We start from the raw sequence: 27350 nt of genomic DNA on the forward strand, positions 1-27350 counted from the left end.
TATGCGAACGACCTTGGGAGTCCAGAGGCGACCACTCTTAGTGTATCACTTTGCTCCGTGCGCTTGCAAGGCTGAGAGCTCCTCGCAGAGGCTTCGATGCGTTGCGTGATCGTCCCGCACTGGAACTCCGTCGACGTTGTTGTATAGGCGGGTTTTTTGTGGGTGTATGTTCACGGGTGCGGGTACCTCGTTCCGCTGACTCGGCGGCAGTCTGCGGTGATTTTCGTTCGAGAGCGTGCCAGAGCGTTCCGCCGGGTGCATCTCTGGTGCAGGACAGCTCATTGAGCGAGCGGCCCATACATGATTCTATGGTGCGAAGAGCGCCCCACGTCCGACGCTGTAACCTTCGTGCCGCCTCAGCGACTGTTGACGAACGGTGCGCTGGAGCCACAGACGCGCTGACCATGCGGCAAGGCACTGCGTAGTCGTTGCAACGGAGGTTTCCTCAGACGCAACCACTAGCGACGGAAACGGGACACCACTTCACTCGCCCGTATGAAAGGTTACGGAAGCGATAGCGCGTGTAGAGCGGATGCGCCCTGTGCCCAACGGATACCACATAACCAGTGCGAGGACGCATGCGGAAACGTCGCTCCAGACACACGGGGTCTGGCTGGGGCTCGTGGAACACTGCAACTTGTCGTCAGCTGCTGGGTCTCAGTTGTGGTCGACACCCGTGTCAGTGGAAAGTGGAACGGATCCACTTTACTGACTCTGGCGAACACCATAACGCTTGAGTATTCGCCATTGGTATCAACAGAAGCCCTTGCGGGCGTTTGCTTACACTGTTTCCTTTGCTTCTCTCTTATTTCGGCTTTTCAATACGGGGGTCTCTCCTTTCGCTCCAGCTCCATTGCTAACAGTGGCTGAATATAGGTGGCAGCATTCAAGTCCCGATGATGCTGCCTCCAACTGGTGTCGATGCGTTTCATACACAGGTGGATGCCACGATCTGTGCTTCGTTCGCTGTTCGCGTCTTCCTTGTACACAGCCTCGAAGAGTCGCTTCGCAATGGTGACATTCGATAATGGCGAGGACTTTCCAGGTGTGCACCACACCTTCCTCTCTGAGGGCCTGCATGTGGCGCATAGGGGCTTGTTTCAGCGCTCTGTTACCGGCAGTTGACGGGCTCAGAAGGCTGCTGGCGAGATCCTCCTCCAGTTCCGTGCCCAGTTCGGTATCGGACGATCACGGGTTTGTTCTGGGCAATCCATGCATTGGTCTATGACTCTGTCCGCTATACGCACAAGCGCATGCTGTTGCATAGCATTGGTTATCATTCGCTTCCTTGCATGTTCTTCGTTTTCTGAGTACGCTTTCCGCAAAATATTCCGATGAACGTACCGGGGATCGAAATCTCTTACCGACTTGTGGGCGTAGCGTCGAGGGGTTCCTTCCGTTTTCGGCAATGGGGCCAAGGCTTGTGATACGCCCTGTTGCGTCGCGCGCTTGCTGGCCCTTGCTGTCATTTTTCTCGTTTCTGAAGACGAAGATGACAGGCGTGCGAGCAGCATGGATATCGGTAGCTGCCTGTCGAAGTACCGAAGACTCATTGGTAAAGCGTGTCTTCGGTTGCCACGGGGCCTCGTATACTCTCGTTCGGCTCGCGCGGAAGAACCGGCATAGATGATCGCTCTCCTCGGATGCATACCGTTGCAAATCGCACTGGGGAGCATGTTCACGAAACCGCGCCTCTCCATCACCTGTTGCTCCTGCGCGTATGCCCCTTTCCGGGAGGAGGTACGTTGGCGCTCTGAGCTGGCGGTAAAGCGTATAGGACTTTCGAGGATGATAACGCTTGGCTTTCTTCCAGTCGTTTGAGAGTTCCCTGAAATGCTCGCGCGTAAGCTGCGTAGATCGTTTCGTGAACTCGATATCAAGAACCAGCCCCTCATGTTCTCCGCCGCTCTTCTCGCTCTCCATCGGACGCCTCTGTGCCGCCGTTTCAAGGACGCGCGCATCTATAACGAAGCGAAAAACAGAAAGATTGAAAACTTGAAGAAAGCGTGATTCGATCATGATTCAGGTATGGAAAGAGGGAGAAAGGAAGCCTGTACATATGAATTGGATACAGACGTTGTGTATCGTTTCTAGAAAACCGTTTTTCATTCGTGTCGCGACTCATCTGCATTCCTTTTCGGTATTTGCATTCCAGCGGCAGCACGTCGAAACAGACACGCCGCACCGACGATCGACGATCCGGAAGCAACGTATGGAACGGATATCCCTTCATGCCGCACTTGGAATGCCCATGCACTGCATCTCAAAAACTTGCGGAAAATTTGAACATAGGGACAAAGCGAGTTGTTCCGTTTTCCATCCTATTCTGGCGTGGGACTAGCGCAGTTTCCAGAGTCGGTAGCGTCCACTGCCCAGAAGTGCTGCTCTGCCTAGACTGCAATTCATCAGCTGCGACCCATATTTCAGAGCACAATCCCTGACGGATGCTCGAATAAATACTTTATACGATTGGATATGGTACTCGAGGATACTCGTATCAGCTCGCTCTAGGGCGTGGCGTAAAAAACTTTCGGATGCCCTGTGGCTCGGCAGATATTCGCGAGTTCACTGAGGTTGCTTCTCTCGGAGCGGGTTCCCTCGCTGGTGTTCCAGAGGGCGTCTGATGAAGGGTAGACGTCTTCGTTCGGGGGATTCTCGGTGCAGGCAGACGCTCTGTGCTCGCAGGCGCGATCCAGGCTCGTTTTTCCTTGGTGTCGTTGGCAGGAGCTTGCTCTGGTGCGGCGGCATGACCTTGTCTTGAAGCGTCTGCCAAGCGAACAAGGATTTCCCCGTCAGGCGTGATGGTCTCTTCTAAAATCTTACCAGCAGCAACGCTCGCTCTCGAATGTTTCTCATTCGAGTGCACGGTTCCCTGCTCGGGGTGTCGACACGTTCCCCGGGATGGGACCAGCGCGCTCCTCTCGGTCTCGGAGAGCAGGTCATTGGCTCCAGGCGCTTCACAAGTTTGCACAGAAGCAAACTCAGATGCCAGCAGCTTTGGGTCAGTGACGGATGCATTCGCTGGAGTGTCTAATGCCGGGAAGCACGCCTCAGGCGCTTGGCGATTCCAAGTCGATCTCTCGGCGTTTTGTCCAGAAAGGCATGCCTCCTCGCATGGTCTGCTCTCGCGAGCATCTGGCCTAACGGGATGTTGTTCGTCTTCGTCGTCACTTGTAACCAGGCGTCGACGAGATCGTCGTGGACTGGCCGGCATCAGCGGCAGCGTCTCGGTCGTTGAATATCGACGCTGATCTTGCATTCCCGAAGCGCTGTCTCGACCTTGTTCTAAGCTCATCCTATCCGGTGAGGTAGGGGCACATTCTTCGCTCATTGGCTCTGTATGTCCGGGAACGTCATGTCGACAAGTGCCCGGGTGCTTTGCTTTGCCCGACGCTATGCGCTGAGATGTCGTTGCAACGATCGTCGCTGTTCGTTCCATTGGTGTTGCTCGCTGATTCTCTATGAAAAGATCCTGCGTCGTCGCGTCTGCTTTGGTACCCTTCACCACTGTTCTCGAAGCGACGCTAGCAACATCCAATGCCGAAGCGCCCGACGCAGTCGATGCACCTTTGAGGTCAGCGGGAAAGGCCCCCGTTGAGGCGCCAGGGCGCAGACGTTTTGTTTCAGGTTCTGCAACCATGCCCTCACTGGATCCGTTTCCGTTTAGACTGGAACCAACACAGACTCCGTCTGGAGAGCGTACAGCAGGTGCGCGCACAACCTCTTGTTCTTCGGTGAGGAAGCGGTACAGTGCTGTTTGGCTGCTATTGGAGGCACTACCTTTCTCGTTAGCAGCGGAAACACCAGACGGCGCAGCGTTCCGGTGCGGCTCATCAGCCTTCAACGTTTGCCCTAAGAGCAAGGCATTGGATTTAGACTTGCGCCCAGAGGCCTCAGTGAGCGCGTTCACCCCAGCACCCGCCACAACCGCGGGCAGCTCTGCTTCCGTTATCACGACACCCGGCCGCAGTACACCGTACAGACGATCCCCTGGACCGTTGTACCCGCAGTGCACCCGAAACCGGAAGCACCGTCGACTCGGGTTATCGGCATCAGCTTGTGGTTCAACAGTTGCAAACACCAGCCGCTCCGATGGTAGTTCGCGAGCATAGGCCTCGAGTGCTTGTGCGGCCTGCTGTTCGTTCAGATCGAGCGTTCCTGCGACTTGTCGAATTGTTAGTAAACCTGTTGCAGACACATCTTCGTGTAGCATACCATCAAGCGCACTTGCAGTTGACAAGATTTCATCCATGCTGCAGATCTGGACGCCTCCTCTTCGAGGACACTGCCAACCTGGCTCTCGCGGGAAACGCGTACGAGCGCTCGCGCCACTGCCACTGGGGTGCTGCGGCCGCTCCAGGCATGCCGCTCGAACCAGTGGGTCACTTTCGATACTTTATAGCCTTTGGTTCAAACGAGGGTGCCCGCTTGCGAACCATCACAAGTGCTCTACGGAGCTTGTGTGCCATTGGAGAGATAGACGCGACCTCGAACCTATACGAGACTGAGCCGCTCTATGAGGCATCCCAGCCGGTGTTCCTGAACGGTGTTGTGGCGCTGCAAACAGATCGTGAACCGTTTGAACTTCTTTCAGAACTCCAGCGCATCGAAAAAGACCATGGTCGAGAGCGCTCGACTGATACGGAAAAGCGCTTCGGGCCTCGCACCCTCGACCTGGACGTGCTGCTTGCGGAGCGGTGGCAACCGAACGGCTTCCGCGGGTTACCGCCAGTCACCTCGTCGCGTTTAACGATACCGCACCCGAGAATAAAAGAGCGCTCATTTGTTTTGCGGCCATTGAAGGATCTGGGTATAAGCGTTAGGGACGCGAGACCACTACCTGGTCGAGTGCAGCAGGTGTTGGTGACAGCCAACGAGATGGTGTTGCCGGTGCGACGCTGTGCAGCCGGGATGCCGCACGTGATGGGCATCCTCAACGTCACACCGGATAGCTTCAGTGACGGTCACCCAGACAACTTGTCGATGGAGAAAGCGCTGCGTACTGCGGAGCGCCTGGTGCGACACGGAGCCCGTTTGTTGGATGTTGGTGGACAGAGCACGCGTCCGGGTGCTGTTCGCATCTCGCCTGCTGAGGAGGCGGCTCGTATTTTGCCGGTTCTCAAGGCACTGCGGGCGCGATTCCCTGCTCAAAAAGGTATCTGGATATCGGTGGACACATTTTATGCCTCAGTTGCGAAGCTAGCGATTGAGCACGGTGCTGACTGCATCAACGATGTAAGCAGCGGCCGGCTGGATCCGGGAATGTTGCCTTTCCTGGCCGAGGCTCATGTTCCAGCCATATTCATGCACATGCGAGGCAACCCGCAAACCATGATGGATCATGCTAACTATCCGGAGGGTGAAGTTGTTGATGTGGTTGCTTCCGAGTTAGCGGAGCGACTTGATGCAGCTCAGCGAGCAGGCATCTACCGGTTTAACCTTATTGCCGATCCGGGTCTGGGCTTTGCGAAGCACAGCAACCATAATATAGCGCTGTTGAGAGGCTTGGAAAGATTTCGTGAGCTTCTGAGTCGAGGCCGAGGTGAGTGGCCCATGCTTTTAGGCGTCTCCCGGAAGCGATTTCTGGAGCAGTTCGCGGCTCGTTCGGCAACATTGCCCGATGCCGCCGCAACCACATCAGGGAAAGAGGCGCAAAAAGACAACTCCGTGCCGCTGGACGCCGCAGCTCGCGACTTTGCCACGGCTGGGGCTGTTACCTGGGCCGCCCTGCACGATGTCGATATCGTGCGCGTCCATGAACCTGCCGTCTGCGACGCTGCGCGCTGTTTTCTGTACTTGCAACGAGATGCGGCTTCCCGCAGTGCAGCCGCTTCCACAGAAAATGAAACGTGTGCTCCGTACTGAGCGCCCTGTATGAAAAGATTACAGAGGATGCAAGCCGGCGAAAAACGGCACCCGTTCCGAATCAAGTAAGCTTCCTGGCAGACGAGGCTCCTGCAGCTGTTGCAAGGCGCCGTGGAGCTCCCGATTCTCGTGCCCAGTGCCGCACGTGGCATCCTCCGGGCAAACTTCTATGTTCTTATCAAACGAAATGCATGGGAGGATGCTTGAAGAGCGCCGAATCTCAGAGCACCGGCGTTGCCTCTGCACGAATATGAAAAATGCGTGTTGGCACGTGTACCAGAGGTAGCGTTGCGAGACCAAAGTCCGTTTGTATCTCGCTTGAACCTGTTCACCACGAGTTTCTCGGCATCGAGAAACTTCCAAGAGTACGATAGACGACAACCACTGGCGCGGAAACATGCTGAAACGCAGTCACCACAAACGGCATGGTGCCAGTGCGTCGGCGGCATCAGTCGGCACAACCCAATCCCTGACGCTAAGTCGCAGTAAGCGGCGTTGTTAGATTGCTCACCTCTTCAAAGTTGCTTGTGGAGCAAAACCGGTTCGAGAAGCGTTCTCGTACGCGCCTCGGGGCACGCGTGCATCGATGTATAGATCTTTGGAAACCCACCGTGCTACTGCGGTGCACGGAAACGCAGAGGATACCGAGAAGCTTCCCGCCCTGGACCATGGGCGAAACGCTGGCGCGAAGGGCGAATGCCCCCAACGTCTACGCTCTTCCGATCAATGGTGATGAATCACATTTAGCACTGAGCTTCGTGTTCAAAGTATGGCTGGTCCTCGTGTGGCATTCGAGGACTTACTGCCGAGCTGAAGTAGTAGAAGCCAGGATAGTCGGCGAGATTAGAGCACCGCTCCGTGTAGAGATCGGCGAAGAAGCTGACCTGGTGCGCGAAGAGCGTCGTTCGATGTGCCGATCGAAACAAACCACCAAAGTGCGGATTAAAAGCATCCTCAATGGACTCTCGGACCTTTTGGAGCTCAGCCTGCAGGATTCCTTCTTCATCGGGTCGTTGGCGAGCGGAGGCATCCAAGCCCCGAAACATCTCCGCTCGCAAAAACTCCAAAGCGCCCAGTCGGTCGAGAAGCCCTCGCGCTCGAGCCAGAGCACCGATCTCTGCACTGAGTTCGGGGACAACCAGCAACGTACGCCAGTGATGCGTCTTCCGCGCGACCAAGACGTCTGCGTAGATGTGGTCACCGACGTAGAGAACAGTGCTTCCTCGAGAGATTCCTGCGAGCTCGTGAAAGGCGCTAATGGATCCACCTTTGAAGACTCTACCCCGCAGCGGCCGAGCACTCAGTTGGTCAGTGCGCACCTCGTATAACATGGACCTTCCGCTTTTGGTGTCGATTTCCCGCAGAGCTGTACCCGAACGAAAGAAGAGCGGCTTTTGAGCCCCCACGATGCAAAAGTCGAACGCTTCTCGCCAGCCGGCGTTGGGTTCCGCCCCGTTCGCAAACCGCCCTAGTATGAACCTGAGCACTGCATCCGTGTACCAGTATTCGGAATTCGTGAGCAGGAACAGCTGTTTCCCGGCATGTCTAAGCAAACGCAACATTCGATGGATAGCATCATCGTTTGGTAGATAGTCTGCGAGCCGGGCAAGGGTCTCGTTTTTCAGGATGCCGTGGTCGTGGATTCGATCCGCTGCAGCTCGAACATCCTGCCATAAGTTGAAAAAGCTCAGGCGGCCGTGGTCACCATCACCGAAACGAGCACCTTCTGCAGATTCCTCTGCGGACTGATCGAAGTACTCCACGAGATCAGCGTACAGGTTGGCGATCGGCAGATGGTACAGCGTGTCCATGCTCTGGAACTCCTCCCCGACCTGAGCAGAAGCGATGTTTCCCGCTGGATAGGCAGCATCGACTTGTTCCGCGGTTAAGCGTCGGCGACCGTGAACGGCGCGCAGAATGACACCGTAAGCATCGCACTTGACAAAGTTTCCACGAAGAGCATCCACCAAAAGACCCCGAATGAGAAAACCCTCGTCAAAACGCCATTCCAAGATGCACTCTGGGTAACAAAACTGCTCGACCAGTTCGCGACATATAAGGTTGTACTGGAGCTGATCAAATGCAGGTCGCAGGTACGCTGCGAGCGTATAGTCCATATCGAAGCCGATGTGTGTAATGTGGTCCAAGTTCACGTCGCGGTTTGAGTAGACGCGTTGCGCTGCTGCGCGGCGAAACTTGCGAACGGCACCCTGTGCCTTCCAGGAACGAATATCGTCCGCTGTAATGACCCGCACGAGATCTGACGCACGCTCTCCTCCAGCCAAGTGGTTCAGAACGCTTTTGGGGCTCATAGGGCTCCGCGTTGCACCACCACCAGGTAAGGTTGCTCTCGACGTTTCGTCTGAGGGTTCCCCCGACGCTGACATGTTTCAGGCTTGCTCGTGTGACCTGCTGGTGCACACCTAGCGTCGCGTTAACTCGTCCCTATGAGAGAAGCGCAAACAAACACTCAAAATTGAGACACGAAGCGACAGGGTGCCAGAAAGCTACGGAACACACCGCGGTTCGTGGAGCGTATCTCCGGGCGCGCTCGGGCGACACGCGGGGATACGCGACGGTCGTGCAAAATGAATATCCACTCACAGACGCCTCGGGGTCTTTCTTTTTTTGACCAGCCCCCTGCTATCGGTATCAGCTTCTCCTTGTAAACCTTGAGCCTGAGAGGTATTCCAATAAAGTTCGATGTCGTCAGCTCCTCAGGTCTCGTCTGCAGCACCGCACATTGTCTGATATTGATAGCAGCGTTAAAGTACTGCTGTACGAACTCCGCGCGCTTCGTACCGCTGCTTGATCTCACCGTGGCGGGGGTTCCTCGAACTCGTGCCTTTTGTTCCATTTGGCGCTTTGTCGGCTCTCTGTACTTCCGATCGGCGAAGCGCTCCGCTGGCTTAGCTCCGTTTGGACCGTTTGGAGAGGGCACCCCAGCTCATCCCTTAATTTTCTAAAATGAATACACTTGTTTATGCCGCTAGGTGAAGACCTTCCTGGAGCGAGAAGGACTTGGGGAAGAAAGACGACATATGTCTCCGTGGAACCATGTGGTAAACGCTTCAGTGCTTCGCCCGCTGGTGCCATCATTACGTTGCAAGATAGAAATTACTCTTTCGATCGGGTTGAGCCATGGAGGATACGTAGTAATGAAAAGCAGCTCTACTCCCCGGTAGAATCGGCAAAAACTCGATGGTTAGGGGAATGGTCAATGGCCATGTTCTGTAATTGAAGGTCGTCACCAGATGTCATGGGAAACGACTTCAGTGCTTCGAAGAAGTCGGGGCTGTTGTACGAGCCTTCGCTACGAGCGAAACGGATGCCGCCAAATGAATCCATTGTAGCTAGAACAGATGATGATGTTGTCGTTGTCTTCAAGTTCGATTGCACATACAACGTGCTCCCTTTTCTGCGAGTACCCATATACGCTCCCGAGGTTGCGTCCGAAGGAAATCTCATCGACTGAAAAAACAAACCGATATCCTTTGCCTCAAAGTAATCGCGACGTTCCAGGAACGCTGTCGATTCGATTTCGTTGCCAGAGAGCCGTGACTGAAATCCGACTTGTTTACGAACTGTATCCCAGTGAATTCAGGGTCACACGAAGCAGCTGTTCAGAAACAGAGATGGCCATTGCGGCTGCAAGCTTCCCTTTTGCCGTCCGTAAGGTGCTCAACGGGTCGTTTTGTACCATGGACCGCAAGCAGTCTTTGAGCATATCGGTTTCCGGCACCGAGCGCATGTACTTCTTCGTCTCAGTGTTACTCAACCATCAGCGTCCCGTTGTATACTTGACCTCAATGCGGAATGCAGTCCTCCATGCACTGTTCAGTCAAGAATCTAGGTCGTCCACGATTTATACGGATACATTGCATCGTGATTTCGACTTTCTCCTACACACTGCCAAAAAAAGCATTCGATTACACGCAGCTGGAATGGAACAAAACTGAGCTGAAGTTTTTGTAACGACGCCAGTACTTCATTGGAACGCTGACAAAAAAGCATTCTTCCTTTGGTCAGAACGGTACTTGTGGTGCGGGTGTACGGGCATCACCCGCTATTTTAGGTTGCATGCTTTCGCTCAAAAATAAACGCTATACCAGGAAAAGCAACACATATGACCAGCCTTGCATCGTCAGAAACGCTCGCAACAGACATTTTGCGTGTGTCGGGCGCCTCGTTTGATACGCACCGTTGACTCGAACTCGAGCCTGCTCTTGATGATTGCCTTTGACACGAAGTCCCGAGTGTCCCAGTGATGGGCAAGGTGCGTAGAAACGGTGCACGCTCCGTCTAGGCGAGTAGATGCTCGTGCGTAGTCACGGCATTGCAGACCGGATGTCGTTGAGCAGGTTCCTCTCAGGACCGAGAACGACACGCCTGCTTGGCGGAAAATGCTTTCACAGACTGTTGACGATGTCACAGCGGAATCCAGCTCCGACCGATATAGATACATGATCGCTCCTAGAACGGGAGCAGAGGCATGAACCGAGACTGCTCGTGATCTCGTTCTGTTTTCAAGTGCGTGCCACCCCGTTCGCCCGAGGTTTCCTATCTCCATCTCGCTGCCTAACTTGCTGCAGTTGGCGACCTCGTCCCACTATCTATTATCATGAGACCTCTACCTATCATCCAAGCGGTATTCCCATTTCTCCATGAGAGCGTCGCCTTTAGCGGACAGCGTCGCCATGAACGATTGTTCCAGAATTACTTGCGTCCTCTTTACGATTGCATATCCATGTTCATCAGGCACCACCACCACCACCACCACCACCACCACCACCATAATACAGAGCGCGCTCAACGTTTGGATCCCGTGTCGGTTGTTTTGGCGGTTCGGACAGCTCCTTTCGATCCAGTACCTACGATGCTGCGCATCATTTGGTGGTGCTCGATCAACCACTCGTTAGAATGCTCCGCGGCTGCAGCTGTTTCTCCAGACCTGCTCCTTGCGTCATTCCGCGGCGGTAGTCTGGACCTTCGCATTTTCTGCATTTGTTGCTTCAGCACTTGAATAACCTTGCGATTCAGCGGCGTATCGACGCTAATCAGGATTGCAACCAGCATGACTACTGTGCTTGCGACGACGGCGAGGATTGTGAACAGCAAACGATACTCCCGCCCGGATTCGGCTGGGGTTATTTCAACAACGCCATCCAGCACTTTGATGCTATACCCGAGCATCGAGTTGCGATCCAGGAAAGCCGCAATCGATCCCTCCGGTTGCGTGGACACCAGTGAGGCGAGCTGCTCTGGGCGGAACCCCAGTTCGATTAAGAGCTCCCGATTTTTCCACTGTCGTTCGAGGAAAACCGTCAAGCGGAGGATGCAAGGTCCGGGCGGGAATGCAGCATGCACGGCCAGTGGATAGACGAAGGAGAGCTCTTGTCCTCGGGTTAGCGTTCGATTCACCAGCAAGAACGACATGTTTTGGAGATGCGCTGACGGGTTTTGTATCGCGTGCAACGCGCCGATAGCACCAACAACCAGATAGGGTTCATGTTCCGTCACATTATCCGCACTATTTCGAGCGTCTTCAGCGTCCTGGTGTGCCACGGTTACAAGGACGTACTTCGAATCGCCCGCGGCAAGCTTCACGGCGGTTTCTGCTTCGTGTCCAGCCTTGGCGGTCGAATTGTGTTCCGCACCGCCAACGAACGCGTAAGCGTATTCTATATCTTCCGGAGCGTCAGGCGGGTCCGTAAGAGGGTGCACCTTGGAGATCAGGTGCCGCCGAACGAACTTGTCGAAGACACTGAGCACCTCAAGCGCGGTGCTCTCCGAGCTGTCGTCACTTGCTTTTTCGTCACCTCTCACGGATTTCGAGCCCAAAACGAGCAGACACCGGGTTGAAACCAGTAGCGTACATAGTACGACGGCAAGGAAAACAGTCTTCCCTCCGGATGATACCCTCATCATACAGTGTTTTCTTTAGGGTCCTTCAAACCGCACGGGGAGAAACGAAGCATTCGATGCGATCGGGCGGCCGGTGGCGGGACGTCGCTCCGATGCTCCTCGTCACCGCTGCGTCACCGTTCGCTCCGCTGAACGCAAACTTTGAGGCGAAGATCAGACACTGCTGTCTTCCTTGAATCGGTTTCGCTGCATAGCCGCGTATCCGAAGCTGCTGGAAACGGTGCGTGCAAGCTTCGCGCTTTGAAGCTGTGCTCCCGGGAAGGACAGGGGCCCTCAAGCGTTCTTGAGAGACGAGGTTCTCCGTCCGAGCCACAGGGGCTCGCACTTGAACGGAGTCTTCCGCTGTCACGGTCTCGTAGGGTTTCAACCGGGCCGCAGTTGCTGCTGTGGCTCTAAGGTGAACGAAGCGATCAGCTGGCACGTTATCATACTCGTTCGTTTGCGCTGCTCTTGCTGTTTCTCAACGACTCTGGAGACCCTGACGTCTGAGGCGTCCCGAAAGCGTTTCGAGTGCGCCCCAGTGGACGCAGCGTGCACGTGCGTGCTGCACTTGACTAGCCAAGTGTGCCTATGGCGGACCTGGTTCGAGAGCGCCTCGCTCCGGTGTCAACCTACCGAGATCGTCAGTACGTTGGCACATATGAACAGCGCGAGGAACAGCTGCTGAAAACGCAAACAGTATACGTGGGAAACTTGTCCGTTTACACGACGGAGGAACAGATATATCAAGTTTTTGGCATGGCTGGTGAGGTCAAGCGTGTGGTCATGGGTCTCGATCGTTTCAAGCTGACACCATGTGGGTTCTGTTTTGTGGAATTCATGTCCCGAGAGGGCGCTGAATACGCCGTAGAGTTGCTGAATCGCAGCACGCTGGATGACCAGATCATCAAAGTGGACTTTGACGTCGGCTTTCAAGAGGGCCGCCAATGGGGTCGCGGCATAAGCGGCGGCCAGCGGGCTCAGGATCGGCAGGAAAAACGCGTCGCGCGCAAGTACCGATGAAAGAATCGCTTTGGATACGCGTCGCCCGCGAAAAGCCAAGCCAAGCGAAGCGAAGCCAACGCAGTCTTTCCATGAGACCTTCAGATCAAGAATCGCTGTGCGCCCGGAGCAGGGCGGTCACATGGTGTCGTTCGATATCGGGTAGCGAATGGGAGAGGCCTTTTGTGCGCTCCCTACCATAGATCGACTTGTTCTATGCGGCGTCGTGAAGTGAACTGCCTCTGTTCAAGCAACTGCAGTGCTTGGCATAGATGTCTGTAGGAGAAAAGGCTTTTTGGTAATGGCGATGGTCCCCAGGGGCATCCCTTCTGCATGTTGTGTGAATCCGCAGTGTCAAGGCGTTGAAACGCGACGCACGATGCCATGGTGCGCAGCCGCAGTGCTGCGGTTACACAGCGAGCTCATTCCGGTACCATGGATCGATTAGGATGTGGATGCTGCGCACGGCGACCCGCATCGGATGCGTCGACAGGGGAACAGGTCGTATGCGGGTGACTTCGACCTAAGAATGGGCGATGATCCCGTAGCCACAGTTCACGCGCATGGTGACCAGGAGGCATCGAGCTGTGGCTCCAGGTACGCTTCCCGGTGTCTCTACACAGCATCTCTGGTCCCGCAAGATTTTATCGATGGAGGCTTGTCGAGCATTTTCCATGGATGTGCGTTTCGCTCTTAACAATATTGTCATGGCGCTTGGAGCCAAAGCAAAGAACTACAAAGCGCATCAGCATGAACGATGCGATTGTCTAAACTCTGCGCAAAGTAGACCGAAAGGCATCTCGTGCCGATGCTTTCTCACGGAGTCGCATGGACGACGTTGTTCTTGATCCATCATGGATTGCAGATGCACTGTATGTAAGGCTGCTACCCATGCTCGTCTAGGAAAATGATGCGATCGACGCGCACGGCGTCAGTACGCATCCAGCAGAAGATCTGCACCGGACTGCAATAGGAACCGATCGCAAAACACGCTCTTCGGTTATGAAGGTTTTCCGGTTCGCTGTTCTCGTTGATCCGGAAACCTTGCGCGCCTTGCCTGTCGTTCCGGTAAAAGTCCGGGGTCGTACCAGACACCTTCGTTCCGAGGTGTGTTTCGGCCGCAGATTGCCTGCGAGTTCAACATGAAACCGCCACCGAAGCCAACAACACCCACATCGCGATCTCAGCTCCATCGCAAGCACCCGTCTATGCCTCAGATCCCTCCAGTACTGCGTCTCGATAAGCGGGATCCTTCAACCCATTTTCGAGCATCAATGCCGTCATTCCGATGTGTACAGAGCGCTATGCGACGCAAATGCGTGCATTCGCTACACGTGTCCACCGGCCGCGCACGCATCTCCAAAAAGTGGACCAGTACCCACTGGAGGCTGCACTGCAACATCGGATTGGGTATTCGATACCCACATCCACAAGCTAAGTGTTGATCTGTTTTTTCTTCACCCGATGTATCGAGCCAACGCCTGTCCACCAGATTCCATCGAGCGCCAGAATACTGCCCAGTGCCACATAAAGCGCCTTCTGCACATCCACGACTAGAGACATCCGCTTCCCGATGACTCAGTTCCTCTCTTCTGTGAAGAAATCGGCATGTGATTCCATACATCCTTCAACGCATGCGTTCCACAACGATGAGCGTCCATTGAGGATGCGATCCTCAGGTAGCACCGTAGCCGCGATGCCGCCGTGACGCCAAGCGCGCCGGTGCCAAAGGGCCATCGGATCGATGATCTCCAGGTTAAAAACTACGCAACAAGGTACTCGGAAGTACGTCGAACGACGGCTACTTTCAGTACGATCGATATCGAGTGCAACATCGGGGATTCCCGGTCCAAAGCAACCCGCTGATCCACGAAGCAAAAATCGGATTTTTGACGTCAATTTTCCGGGATCGTCGATGGCGCACAGCAATGCGCCGCAACGCCGCCTCGCGCACGGATGCCATGATGATGCGTGCAAGGACGACGTCGCTGCTGCTGCTGCTGCTGCTGCTGAACCGGTGCTCATGCAGACGCTTCGGGCGACTCCGCTACTCTCGCAACTTGGCGAGAGCGACGCTGAGCTCCAACAGCATGCTATCAAAGAGCTTTTACAGATCGTTGATGATTGCTGGCCCGAGATCGCGTCGCTGTTACCGCGAATCGAGGAACTCTACGAGGATCAGGGCTGGGACGAGGCCTCGCGCCAGCACTCAGCACTGCTCGCGGCAAAGGTATTGTTTCATCTGGGTGAGATAGATGAAGCGCTAATGTATGCTATGATGGCTGGAGACTTGTTTGTTGGGGACGATTCGAGTGAGTTTTCGCGAGTGCTGCGTGCACGTTGTCTGGACAAGTACGTGGCGCGGCGACAGCTCGACGGTGAGTCTGAAAACGCCTCTACCACCACCACCACCACCACCACCACAGAGGCGTATGCGGAAGATTTGGCGCCTAACGTCCTGGAAGCAGTCGTTAACCAAAGCATCTGGGCTTGCGTCGATGCTGGTGAATATAATGAAGCGCTGGGGATCGCCCTGGAAGCGCTACGTCTCGACGCCGTCAGTGCCGTACTCGGGACTGCTGCTGCTGCTGCTGCTGCTGCTGCTGCTACTCAGAGCGCTGTTTCGAGTCTACTCGAATACGCAATCGTATGCTGTCAGGAGCTCATATCGAAGCGCTGGCGCCGCGAAAAGATTCTGAGACATCTCGTGGAATGGCAAAACTCTCAACCAGAGGATCAAAGAGACGAGATGATTCTCTGTCGATGCCTGATGCTATTGCGGGATGCTAGCGGCGTGACGCAGATTCTACAGCGACAGTTACGCGAGCGAAAAGAGTCTCTGGCGTATCAGATAGCATTTGACCTCTGGGACCACGATGATCGGGCGCTTGTAGCACAGGTCCGGAACGACATCGTGGCTGCCATCGAGTCAAGAGATGCAGTGGCTGCCGCTGATCTCTCACGAACGAATGAGCACGCGATCCTTTTGAGCATTCTGAATGGCCGCATGCCTTCAGAACTCTATCTGGATTTTATGCGGCGTCGGAACTGCTTCGACAAGCGACTTTTGAAATCGTTGCTGCATCGGCTGGTAGCGCCACCATCACTAGCGCAGTCCGCGATCCTGTTCGCGTATGGGCTTGGTTTTGCAGGCACAGCGGATGACACGTTTCTCAGGGAGAATGTCGAGTGGCTCATGCGCACTGCAAACTGGACAAAGTTTTCCGCAACGGCGACGCTCGGCGTGGCGCACATTCGCAATGCCGATCAAGCGTTCGCGCTGCTTGCTCCGTACCTGTCGTCGTCGCATCAGGGGTCCATGGGCAGCTCTGCGTACTCGGAGGGAGGCGCGCTCTATGCGCTCGGACTCATTGCCGCGAGTGGTGTTGAGGCGCACAAGGTCGCCGAGTTTCGACGTTACTTGTTGGAGGCACTGCGCAACGCTGGAACGAATGAAGTAATTCAGCACGGTGCGTGTTTAGCTCTCGGTTTGTGCGCGCTTGCTGACGGAGAACGTGAGACCAACAATGTGAGTCCGTCAGAGAGCGAATCTTTCCAGGAGCTGCGCAATGTACTTTACATGGATTCGGCTTTGGCAGGTGAAGCGGCAGCCTTGGGCATGGGTATGGCACTCGTCGGTACCGGGGACGCGGGAGCGATCGAACAGATGCTCGAGTACGCTCGCGAGACGCAGCATCAGAAAATTATCCGTGGCTTGGCAATCGGTCTTGCCCTGGTGGTCTACGGCTGCGAGGAAGAGGCGGAACCCCTGATCCACCAGATGCTTGCCTCGGAGGACGGCACCATCCGATATGGAGCCGTCTTTGCTATTGGTCTAGCATACTGCGGTTCCGGGAACAATGCGGCAACGAAACGCCTATTGCATGCTGCAGTCAGCGACGTTAACGACGATGTGCGTCGCGCAGCAGTCTTGAATTTGGGTTTTATCTTCGCTCGTGATAGAGATCAGCTGCCCCAGGTCGTCAGCTTGTTGGCTGAATCCTACAACCCACACGTACGGTACGGAGCGGCGATGGCGCTCGCCATCGGATGTGCATGCTCTGGGAACCAGGACGCTGCAAAGATTCTCCAAAAGCTGAGCAACGACACGGTTGATTTCGTGAGACAGGGCGCACTCATCGCACTGGCGATGCTCTATCAGCACCACAACCAAACTCGCAGCGCGGCGTCAGCTGCACTTCGAAAACGACTAGATACCATAGCGAAAGATAAGCACGAGGAAATTTTGACGAAGTTCGGCGCGGTGCTTGCGATGGGCATTAGCGATTCAGGCGGACGCAATGCCGAAATAGCCCTGCTTTCCCGACTAACACAGAGTCTGAGGCCGACCGCAGTGGCGGGCATGGCGCTTTTCATGCAATACTGGTACTGGTATCCCATGGTGCCATTTCTGACCCTATCGCTGCGTCCAGCGGCTTGTGTTTTTGTGAATCAAGGCATGCAACTGATGCGCCTCAAACTCCAAGTTGAGGGAGATGACGAGCGCCTCGCGCAATTCACCTACGCGCCGATGTTCGAAGAGGACGACAACAAAATCGAGCGAAAACGGGAGAAAATGGTGCTCTCGGTGACGGCCAAGGCCGATCGCCTCAAGCGAATCCATCCAACATCACAGCAGCGAAACGACCAGGAAAGCGAGCACGGAACGCGGAAACCCGCCAAATCAAACGCCGCTGCACCGACGAGAGCCCCAGAACAGATGGATGTGATTGCGAACGACGTCGTCGAGGAGCCAAAAATGGTCACTGAGCAGACCGCCGGAGATGCCTCTCGAGATCACCACCCGGAGGCGAAAGCGCATACGCCGAAAGCAACGAATGCGCTGGCGCTTGCGGCCGTGTCGCTCCTGGAGAATCCCGCGCGGGTGCTGACGGCTCACGAGGGCTGGGTGTCGCTCGACGGTGACGATGCGCTTCGTTGGCGTCCTCTGCGACGCGGTGCTGGTATTGTTCTCGTGGAACGAGAGCCAGTACGTGATTCTGCATACCCTGATGCGCCCGACGGCGTTGTAGAACGCTTGCCGCCGCTCGCACCGCCCGTCGCACTGGCGAACGGTGCTCGTGGACGTGACGTATCAGGAGGTAGCGGCGCTGATGCTGGCGTCTCTGGCATTCCCGAACATCCTGTTTACGATGATGAGGATCGGGAACCTGCAACACCTGAACCATTTGAATATACAAGCAATACGGCGTCCGCAGAACAAGGCAGTAACCAGAAGCATCCTCCATCGCCGCCGAAATCTCCATCGACACACAAGAAAAACGACGATGACGACAAGGACGACGCTGCTGCAGTCTAGCATTGCGGTTCGTTTGAGACGTGAACGATGGACCCGTAAATGAACTTGTGCAATGTCCCGGGTTCGTCCAGGAGCATCTCTGAATCGACACTAGCAATCGGGGAAGCAAATGTCGTATCCCTCGAGAATGTCTGGAGCGTTCAAATGGTACCAGCTGTATTGTGGAAAGGCGTGTGCTTCAATGAGCGTCGGTGTTGTTGGGCTATATCAAATCCGTAGCATCCCTGCCTATGGTGCTCCCATGTGTCGGAACGTAACATGACGATTCCAAATTCATGCCGTCCTTGGTTCCGGTACTCGTCGAGGTCGGCATGATACCAGGGGTCTCACAGATCGCCATCTCGACGCCAATGCACATACAGAAGCCACGAAGAAAGCGTATGTATCGTGCAGCAGCAGCGGCAGCAGCAGCGGCAGCAGCATAAGAAAAAGCATCCACGCCGAACACCCGAAGGCCAACACGCGCCTCGCTGCCCAGCAAAACAACGATACCCTGCGTACAGCCAAGGTCCATGTTCGGATTCCGCAGCGCAGTGACTCGTCGCACAGCGATCCGAATGGAACCGAAGCGAAGCGTCACCACTTCAAGGACGCGAACTAGACCCTAAACCTCGCCCGACTTGGATGGAATCGCCCATGTCTCGCGCGCACTCGAGGCGTGTGCACTCACCTGAGACCGTGCACAGCCTAGTGAAGCGCCCAGTGATACCGATCGATGCAGGTGTGCTCTCGGTTCCTTGACATCCACAGATGAGCTGTCGCACAGAGACGTTGCTCGGATGGACGGCTGACGCAGGTGTGCAGTTCTTGGTAAAGGCCCGCGAGCAGAAACTGAACGCAAAGAACGCTTCTCCTGCAGTTCAATCGTTTCGCAGTGGCGATCACTGGTTTGCATGAATGGTGCAGAGCAGCGTCGCCAGGATCATCACCATCCGGGTTGACGAGCGCTCGTGCAGTGGAGAAGCTACTGCACATACCTGCTGCGTCCATCGTGTTTGAATCCTGTAAAAGCAGAGCTAATGAAAACACACGGAGATGAAAAAGCATCGCTGCGATCCCAACAACTGCAACCGATTCGACTTGAGCATGTGCGCCACGGAAAGCACGGCACCCTCGATAACACGAAGAAAGACTCGTACACACACACACACACGAGCTCTGTTGCCAGTTGATCAGCTCGTAAAGTAATAGCACACGCAAATGATGAAATAAACCGCAAGAAGCTCAATACCCTCGAGCCAGTTGCTCGTGCTGTCCCGCATCGCGTTCGCCAGCACCACCGTCGAAGCGATCAGGGCAAAGCCCCCAAACAACGGGATCTCGAGCGTCAGCGGAATACCAAGTAGCCAGGCAACCAGAACCAGCGCGGGAAACACCAGCAGACCAACCTGTACAGCTGACCCGACCGCTATCCGAACAGCAAGATCCATCTTGTTCTGCATCGCCATGGAGACTGCGCCCAGGTGCTCCGCAATGTTCCCCACCAGCGGTAAAAGGATGAAAGATACGAACGGCGGCGGGAGCGACAAAGCTGCAGCAGCCTGCTCGAGTGAACCCACCAGAGCATCCGTACAGAATGAAATCAAAAGCGTACAGAGCAGCAAGAGTACGATATTCGCCCACAGGCTCAGGTCGGGAACCTCGGTCAGCGTAGCTTGCTCCGCCGTACACGGCTGCGGACGGGTCGAACGAGCAGCTTGCCCGGCTGGGTTCCCGGCACCGACTTGCGCATCCGCAGCGTTGTTGTTCTGCAGCGAACGCATCCGTCTCACATCGGCATCTCCGTACCTGGTGTTCGCATACGCGTCATCGGGGAACGAGCTCGTGTCCATGGATTGACCCCGTTCCATTTCATGCAGCACACCTGCCGATACCGAGATCATATCAGATTCATCGCATTGCGTACCTGCACTGCACTCGAGGCGTTGAGCATCGACACCATCGCCAGCGCCAGCATCACGCCGCTCCAGCGCCTGCTCCGCACCCAAAAAGCCTAGCGCTGATGCAGAGGCGCTCAGCGGCGATGATCGCGAGCCGGGTGCTTCCACGGCCTCGGCGTGCGTTACGAGCTCAAACACGAGATACGCCACATACAACGCTAAAAGTAAAACAGATGTGCAGCGTGAAACATAAACATCCCTGGAGCTTGCGTTGTTGACGATGCTGGTCGCATTCGAGGCCGTTTCGTTGGCAACGGCCTGTCGCCGGTGCGCGTCAACCGCTTGCCGGAAAACGCTCGGGAAGAGAATGCCAATGGTTGTAATATGCAAAATGCTCATATTGGTATCGCTGAAGGTTGGTGCAAAGGTCTGCTCTCGAAAGTGAAGTCCTCCGACAAGAAAACAAAACCCGGTGACGAAGAGTTCGTTGCCGATAATCGAGCCCAGCATCGTGGCCTTCAGCACATCCGTCAGCCGATGCCGCAGCGCCGATACGGCAAAGATGAACTCGACGGCGTTCCCAAAGGTAGCGTTCAGAAGCGCACCCAAAGCTGCTGTAGAATACCAGGAAATATGTTCGGTAAAACGACCAAGAAGGATACCCAGCGGGAAAATTCCGAAAAAGTTGCTCCAGAATATGAAGCTTGGACTGAGGTTCAGCCGCGAACCCGCGAGCCCCGGCGGTACCAGCAACAGCAGCACGTTTACGCGATATCGCATCCAGGAGTACGGAAAGAAACGCTGCGGCAAGCTCGTGGTCTTGGGTGCGAGACGCTGGTGAGGCTCCCGCCGAATCGTCCAGTGCTCGGGCAGAAGCTCCAGGTGCCCGGACGCGTGACGCCCAAACCCGCTACCCCCTGAGGACGCTGCAACCAAAGGAGACCATTCATCGTGCGTAGCCTCGTCCATATGCTGTACCTGGACGTTTGTTTTCGACAGCCTGTGAGCAGCGTCTACACAGCGCAACACGACTTGCTTACATGCGGCTGACAACGAACGTTGTCGAAATAGTCGTTGTGTGTCGGACGGACGGCAGCAGCGAGCAGGGCGACGACTCCGGTGCTCGGCGCTGGCATTGCCTGTACCCTCTGTAGAGCGAAAGGTGGCGTTTCGTAGGGTGCTGGAGAAGGCTGTTTCGGGCAGACAGTTGTTTATACGTGTGTGTGTGTGCGTGCGTGTGTGTGCATCATGCAGCAATCCTCTAGCGTTCCAGTTGCAGACTCCTGGGAAGACGACGAGGTGGAGTTCGATCTCCAAGCTGGTGCCGCGATCGACAGTCGCACCCGACAACAACAACAGCAGGAGCAACTGGAACAGGCACGAAAAGCTGCAGCGGCGAAGCGATCCGACCCGGACTTTGATCCCACGCTCGTCGCAAAACTCGCTGAGCGCAAACACAAGGAACAAGAGCAGTTAGAGAGGCAGCGCATTCTGCAGGCCGAGCTTGACGCGTTGCCCGAAACCGCTCGCAAGCTCCGACTGCAAAAGTTAACTGAAGAAGCGGACCTCCAGTACGCCAGCGAGTGGCTTGGAGGATGCACCTCCAGCGCTTCGGCGACTGCGTCCGCCACACCGGTGGATAGTTTCTCGCTGGACAGCACCCAGCCGCGCACAAAGGCAGACTTCGAGCGCTTCGCACAGGCGCTGGTAGACCGGCTCTGTACGCTGCGGCGCGGTGCAAAGACTCCCAGGTCGTACATTTTGTTTCTCAAGGACGTTCTCCATGGACTTTTCGTCACCAGTGATGTTCTAAGTCTGGCCGAGGTTTGTGAGCTGGCTGACTACGTGCACGAGACCCTGAAAAGCGAGCGCGAACTACGTGAACGAAGCGGTGTCGCTTCAGGTGCTGGTGGCGGAGCTGGTAGCGCTGCAGCTGGCGCAAGCACAGCGAGCCATACCGCGCATAGTAGAGGTGCCAGAAAAGCCTCCATCAGGGTGGAGCGCGGGGATGATTTTGAGGCATTTGCCGTCAGAGGTTCCCGGCACGGAGCGAGCGCTATCGCGGAACGCTTACCAGACGATGAAGAGGATTTCATGTGAACAGGTTCGTCGGGCTATCATTGGCGTACGGAGCAGCAGGACGCAACCACACACACACACACACATACACACCGAACGCTTTCCAGTTGACATGACTCGAACTTGATCACCAATGCAATTGTGGATGTTCGTGTGTGCAACGCAGCATCGTTGTGACGGATGATGATGATGATGATGATGATGATGATGATGCAGTACGCACCGGTATCAACTGCTGGTAGTGGATGTCGCTGGTTAACGCCATCTCCTTGGATCAGAGTAGTAGTCGTTAGGTAGCTGCAGCATCCGAGTGCTTCCCGTGCGCAGCTTTTGGTGGCGGTGCTTGCACCCCAGTTCCCAGGTATACGCCGATACCCGTGCACCGAGCACGCGCTCCCAGTCATGTCAGGTATCGGTACAGCTGCATGTTCGCAGTGGCGCTCGCAACGCTGCACGTGCACAGGAACACTTCAAAGGGCATCGATGACGCGCACTGCTGCCTGCGTAAAGCTTCATTTAGGGATCTCGTTTCTCGTCGTCGCAATGTTGTATTCGCGGCAGTTACTGGTCGTGCTATCTATCCGAACGGGTGCGGAGCCTTGGTTTGTGCCTCGCGCCTTTGCACTACCAGGATTGCTTCAATCGTTCCATTTCCGCCTCGATGGTGTGTATCTCAGCGAGGTACGCTTCACAGCGGCGCCAAATGGCCGTGTCGGTCAATCCTGGCAGCTCCAGAGACGTAGAGCATCTTGTGGGTTGCCCGATGTTTTGAGGCGCGCCCCCGCTCGGCGCTGGAACAGATGCCGACGATGCGTCCAGCGTTTCGGGACTCGTGGAATCAGATAACGCGACTTGGGCTTCGAGCGATTCTATGGCATCATTCCACGCCTGCCAGGTGAGTGCGAGGCGAACCTTGCATCGCAGATACCGCAACCAGGCTATCTGCGCGAAGAATGTCGCGTCCATTCGGTGCCGCTCCAGATGAAGCACCAGCGAAAGCGCAAGGTCGTGATTCTGCAACCAAGGCCGCTGCCGCTCTGTCAACGCTGCATTCTCCTGAAGCCGTGCATTGGCTTCATGGACGGTTCCCGCTCCCATGTCCAAGGGCAACGCCTGCTCTGGACGACACACCCGGAGGACACCGATCGAACGAATCGTTCTGGTAATGATCCGAGCTGTACGGCTCGCAAATGAATCGCTATCTGCAAATGCAGGTTTTGTACGCATACATGGGGGCTTCGCGAGCGACACCTGCGCACCGGGTCCAAGCGACTTGGATGTACCGTTCAGCATCGGGTTTGCGCTGGACGACGAGGCGGGCGTCTCGGTGCTGTTCGCGGCGGCGTTCGGGTCAGCTTCGTCTTTGTGAACACCACGACCAGATGCAGTGATGTCTCCCGTGGATAACCCGTTGCCTAGCGGACTCGCAGCAGAACTTGCGCTGCCGTTCAAGCGCCAAGCCGGATTCGATCCCGCTGATGCCGTTCGCTCTGGGGCGGCTGCGGGCGTTGCTGACGGAGCGCGTCGCGGGGTCAACGTTGCAGAGCTGTCGCCATCGATCGGTCCGAATACCTCTTTCGGAATGCGATATGCATCTAACGGGTACTGGTGGCCTTGCTGCCTGTCCAGCGGATGGCGATGACGGTGATCCTCAACCGGTGCGTCGGTAGCATCGAGATCGCATTCCTCGATAATGCCCCGATCGATGAGCGCATCCGTCACCGCAACGATATCGTCCATGGGAAATACGGAACCGTTCGACTCGCTTCTGCCGGTGCGGTCGGTCGAGAGACCCAATAAAAACGCAATCGCTCGTCGTATCGTTGGCACTGTGATGAGCATCAGCAGCGGGATCGACTCTTCCTGCAGCCGTTGACGCCAAGACTCGCGCTGTGCCGCTGTGGCACAGACAACGATCCGAAGGAGTTTGATTTCTGCCCAAATCCAAGGCGGGTAATCACCATACGGTGGGGGGATGTAGCTGGCGGGTACCGCTGGCGCCGTACCCCGCCAAGCGGGCGAGATATTGGTCCCGTCACGAGCTTGCAGCTTGTAATAGGGCGCCCCGGTACCCATCGCTGGAGTCGCTGTTGACTGCACCAACGCGCCATTCACTTGCGTATCTGCGTTGTGATGAGGCACGTGAACAGGTCGCTGTTGAACACGCCTCTTGATTTCCGCAACCAGCTCCCGATAGGGATCTTCAAGATGGTGGAACGGCACGAATAGCCCCGCAATCCGTTGTGCAACTTGCACAGTGACTGCATGGTATTCCTTGGACTTGAGCTGCGCCATTCGAATGCAGTTTGCGATATCTTCAAGGCAAGCGTTGAGTGCCGGGCTCCGACACCAAAACAGGCGTGTCACGTCCTCCTCGGCTTTGATGCACTGTCGCGACGCTTCGACCGCGCTCACATAGGTGTCGAGTCTGCTGGTGATCTCGTGCCTCCACCAGACTTGAGCTTGCGTTACGACTTGGCGCAGATACGCTTCGCTGCCGTATGCTTGAATGTATTCATCGGCGTCTTTGACGTGAGACGGTAGCTGCGCGACACAGAGATGCAAACCAAAACGTTCCCCATATCGTTGATATTTGTCAAGAAACATCCCAATCGTTCGTTTGGTGGCCCGGCTGCCCGCCTCGTCCTGGTCGAGCTGCAGAATGAGCCGTGGACGCAGTCTCTTGGATGAGCGCAAGGCGTGTTCGTTTTCTATCAAGCGCACGAGTTCTACGAGCATCTCGCATTGCGCGGATGTAACACTTGTTCCAAGCGATGCGACGGCGAACCAGATACCCTCCTGGTGCAGACGGAGCACGTCGAGGTAGCCCTCGACGAGCACTACGCAGGGTCCAAAAGCATCGGCAAGACGCCAGTCGTCCGCAAACTCCTCAGGAAAGCGAACTCTTCTCAGCGTCTCCGACATGCCGAAGAGAATCCGAGCCTTTTGAAAGACCGGTGTTTCCGGCGTATTCACATACTTGGGCCCAGTGAACGCCTCCTCCTGGGTAGGTGCTGTGACTGCCCTGAGCTGAACCTTAGTGAGGTAGCTATCCGCGTCTCGCATCGCCGTGGACCCCGACGCAGTGCTGAACATCGACGAAGCCGTTCCTACCATGGATATCGAAGGTCCGGGCAAAGAAGCAGCGCCATGACCATGGCTTCCGGAGGACCCGTTCTCCGCTGGCGGTAGCACCAGAACCGCTTCCGCTGGGTCAGGTTCCCTGGACTCAAGGCGACGGCCCCCGAATCCAACGACTCTACCCTCTGCATCCAGGATGGGGATCATAATACGATCGCGGAAGACGTCGTAGAGGCCCTGCGAAGGCGTCCTGATCCCGAGCTTCTCCTTGTCTTGTGGCAGTGGTCGCACCTTGGCCAGACCTGCCAGAACAAGATCCTCTCCGGTAACTGCAAGCTCCGTCTGCTCATACAACATATAATCTACAAGCTCACGCCATCCAGCTGGTGCGTAACCGATACGGAAGGTGTCAATGGTGCGAGGTGAAAACCCTCGTCTCTCACAGAGGTACCGGAAGAGCCGTCGGGCCTCCGGAGAAAGATGCTCTGGCCTACTTTGCAGATCCTTCAGCTGACGTCGGAAAAACTTCAGTGCGAGACTGTTCATATGCAGTACTTTCTGCTGAACTGCCGACTGCATGGAAAGCTCCTTGGGTGCGATCGCGTCAACGCCAGCGTTCACGAACGGTACGTGCTGCACAGCATCTTTTGCGTGACGTGTTTCTGACGCTTGGAGCGGACTTGTTGATACGATCTCCTTGTTATCCTTGACATAGCTCAAGAGCGTTTTCGCAGCGGCGTGAAAGTCAGTTTTGTGTATGTTCATGAGGAAGCGGATCGCATCCCCACTGGCACCGCAACCGAAACAGTGAAAGTACCCGCGCTCGTCGTCCACTAACATGCTCGCAGTCCGCTCGTCGTGAAACGGGCAAAGACACATATAGCGGTTGGGTCCGCTTGGTCGTGAAGACCGCACGTGCGGCTGCACCAAGTCGAAGAGGCTGACTCGCTTTTTCGCCTGTTGCACGGACTCGCGGTCAATTCTACTGCAGGCTACCAGTGCACGCCGAAAGCCCCCGCGTCCACCCCTCCGAAGTCGCGCGGAAACGGAAAGACCGTGCTGAGCTTTGGTGGTCGCGATGAGGCGTTCGCAGACGCTCTGCGGGGCAAACGCTGGTGCCTGCAACGGCACACCGTTTCGCGGGTAGGAACGGCGTTTCCCCAAAGTCGCTCCGTCTGACATGTGGAAAAGCAGCCCCGGCAGCTTTTCGTTATCGGTATATGTTCGGAGGAGCGATCATGCACACAGAAGAGCTGGTTACCTCAACTCGGGCGTTGAAGGTTTTGCAAAAACGACGCTTGACCCGTGTTGCTCTGGGGCCGCAGCGGCACGGCGAGGCGCACAAACGCGTGGGCATATGTAGGTTAGTCCATAAATGTGCAGATTGTTCTAGATAGGACCAGGGCATTCGACACAGACTGGAATCGATACCTCGGACTCGGGGATCCTCCTGTGGTGTGGCAATGGCGCTCGGCAACTTTGTGAAGCAGCCACCCGTCCAGTCCAGATTAGACCAGTTCCGAGAACCCTGCAACAAGGCAGTACTTGGGGTATCAGGATTTGTTCAAGCGATCACAGGAGGTGCCGATTCTAGCCCGTGCTTGCTTGCGTGCTTGCTACTGCATTGAATGCTGGACGGATTGGAGAGGGCGGTACGACGCCTCGTCGGACGTTACCTCAATACGCAAGACTTTGTTATCCAGCGGCCTTACGGATGCTTAGACCGTCGCGGATGCCGTCCGGTGACAGAGCGGCAATGCTGCAGGCTAAGGCTCAATCGTGAGCCTGCAGCTCAGGATTCGCCGCTCTGGATCGACGTGAACGCTGCACCACGTCCGAACATGTCGCGCAATATGATTCGTGATCGTAAGACGCTGCACGCTCTCATACTGCCCATTGGGCATGGTAGCGATCGCCTCCAACGGTCAATACAGCTGGCAGCCGTCCGATATCACCGCTCACTAGCAGCGCTAGATTCGACAATACCGCAAGTCATGGCAAGGTCGATGACTCTGCGAAAGCACATTCCCCCACAACAGAAGAGAACCGAATAGAGGGCAAAAGGCGCATCCTCCGATTGACTGTAGCAGGGGGAAATTCCCGTCTTGTTGCAGTGATGCGTCACTGCGTCTTTCGAAAGGCCGCTGCTGTACTTGACGATATCATCGCTGCTGGGTTCGCATACGGAGGCGCTGCACCAGACCGGCCCCGACGCAGCA

The 27350-nt window shown here is 55.9% G+C and overlaps 9 protein-coding genes and 2 non-coding genes across 11 annotated transcripts; 6 read left to right on the top strand and 5 right to left on the bottom strand.

Moving 5' to 3' along the window:
* Positions 1-97: 97 nt before the first annotated feature.
* On the top strand, positions 98-2535 carry CYME_CMQ276T. The gene has a single exon (XR_002461564.1). It is a non-coding gene; the product is annotated as a hypothetical transcript (transcript).
* Positions 2498-4252, bottom strand: CYME_CMQ277C (hypothetical protein; the record flags this gene model as incomplete). The annotated part of the gene is made up of 1 exon (XM_005538136.1): positions 2498-4252. One exon carries the CDS (start codon positions 4250-4252, stop codon positions 2498-2500), a length of 1755 nt encoding a protein of 584 aa, XP_005538193.1.
* Positions 4253-4362: 110 nt separating this feature from the next.
* On the top strand, positions 4363-5865 carry CYME_CMQ278C (7,8-dihydropteroate synthase / 2-amino-4-hydroxy-6-hydroxymethyldihydropteridine; the record flags this gene model as incomplete). Its single annotated transcript, XM_005538137.1, has 1 exon — positions 4363-5865. The coding sequence occupies one exon, from the start codon at positions 4363-4365 to the stop codon at positions 5863-5865; it is 1503 nt and encodes a 500-aa protein (XP_005538194.1).
* A 743-nt stretch (positions 5866-6608) lies between these two features.
* Positions 6609-8252, bottom strand: CYME_CMQ279C (probable cytosolic purine 5' nucleotidase; the record flags this gene model as incomplete). Its single annotated transcript, XM_005538138.1, has 1 exon — positions 6609-8252. One exon carries the CDS (start codon positions 8250-8252, stop codon positions 6609-6611), a length of 1644 nt encoding a protein of 547 aa, XP_005538195.1.
* A 194-nt stretch (positions 8253-8446) lies between these two features.
* On the top strand, positions 8447-9973 carry CYME_CMQ280T. Its single transcript, XR_002461565.1, has one exon. It is a non-coding gene; the product is annotated as a hypothetical transcript (transcript).
* A 701-nt stretch (positions 9974-10674) lies between these two features.
* On the bottom strand, positions 10675-11793 carry CYME_CMQ281C (hypothetical protein; the record flags this gene model as incomplete). The annotated part of the gene is made up of 1 exon (XM_005538139.1): positions 10675-11793. One exon carries the CDS (start codon positions 11791-11793, stop codon positions 10675-10677), a length of 1119 nt encoding a protein of 372 aa, XP_005538196.1.
* Positions 11794-12360: 567 nt separating this feature from the next.
* Positions 12361-12792, top strand: CYME_CMQ282C (similar to nuclear cap-binding protein; CBP20; the record flags this gene model as incomplete). Its single annotated transcript, XM_005538140.1, has 1 exon — positions 12361-12792. The coding sequence occupies one exon, from the start codon at positions 12361-12363 to the stop codon at positions 12790-12792; it is 432 nt and encodes a 143-aa protein (XP_005538197.1).
* Positions 12793-14794: 2002 nt separating this feature from the next.
* Positions 14795-18091, top strand: CYME_CMQ283C (26S proteasome regulatory subunit RPN2; the record flags this gene model as incomplete). Its single annotated transcript, XM_005538141.1, has 1 exon — positions 14795-18091. The coding sequence occupies one exon, from the start codon at positions 14795-14797 to the stop codon at positions 18089-18091; it is 3297 nt and encodes a 1098-aa protein (XP_005538198.1).
* Positions 18092-19263: 1172 nt separating this feature from the next.
* On the bottom strand, positions 19264-20940 carry CYME_CMQ284C (probable calcium/proton antiporter; the record flags this gene model as incomplete). Its single annotated transcript, XM_005538142.1, has 1 exon — positions 19264-20940. The coding sequence occupies one exon, from the start codon at positions 20938-20940 to the stop codon at positions 19264-19266; it is 1677 nt and encodes a 558-aa protein (XP_005538199.1).
* A 279-nt stretch (positions 20941-21219) lies between these two features.
* On the top strand, positions 21220-22071 carry CYME_CMQ285C (probable eukaryotic translation initiation factor eIF-3 subunit J; the record flags this gene model as incomplete). The annotated part of the gene is made up of 1 exon (XM_005538143.1): positions 21220-22071. The coding sequence occupies one exon, from the start codon at positions 21220-21222 to the stop codon at positions 22069-22071; it is 852 nt and encodes a 283-aa protein (XP_005538200.1).
* Positions 22072-22674: 603 nt separating this feature from the next.
* Positions 22675-26313, bottom strand: CYME_CMQ286C (DNA primase, bacterial-type; the record flags this gene model as incomplete). Its single annotated transcript, XM_005538144.1, has 1 exon — positions 22675-26313. The coding sequence occupies one exon, from the start codon at positions 26311-26313 to the stop codon at positions 22675-22677; it is 3639 nt and encodes a 1212-aa protein (XP_005538201.1).
* Between the last annotated feature and the right edge of the window lie 1037 nt (positions 26314-27350).

The sequence above is a fragment of the Cyanidioschyzon merolae genome, chromosome 17 (genome assembly GCF_000091205.1).
Source record: "Cyanidioschyzon merolae strain 10D DNA, chromosome 17, complete genome".
Lineage (NCBI taxonomy): Eukaryota > Rhodophyta > Bangiophyceae > Cyanidiales > Cyanidiaceae > Cyanidioschyzon > Cyanidioschyzon merolae.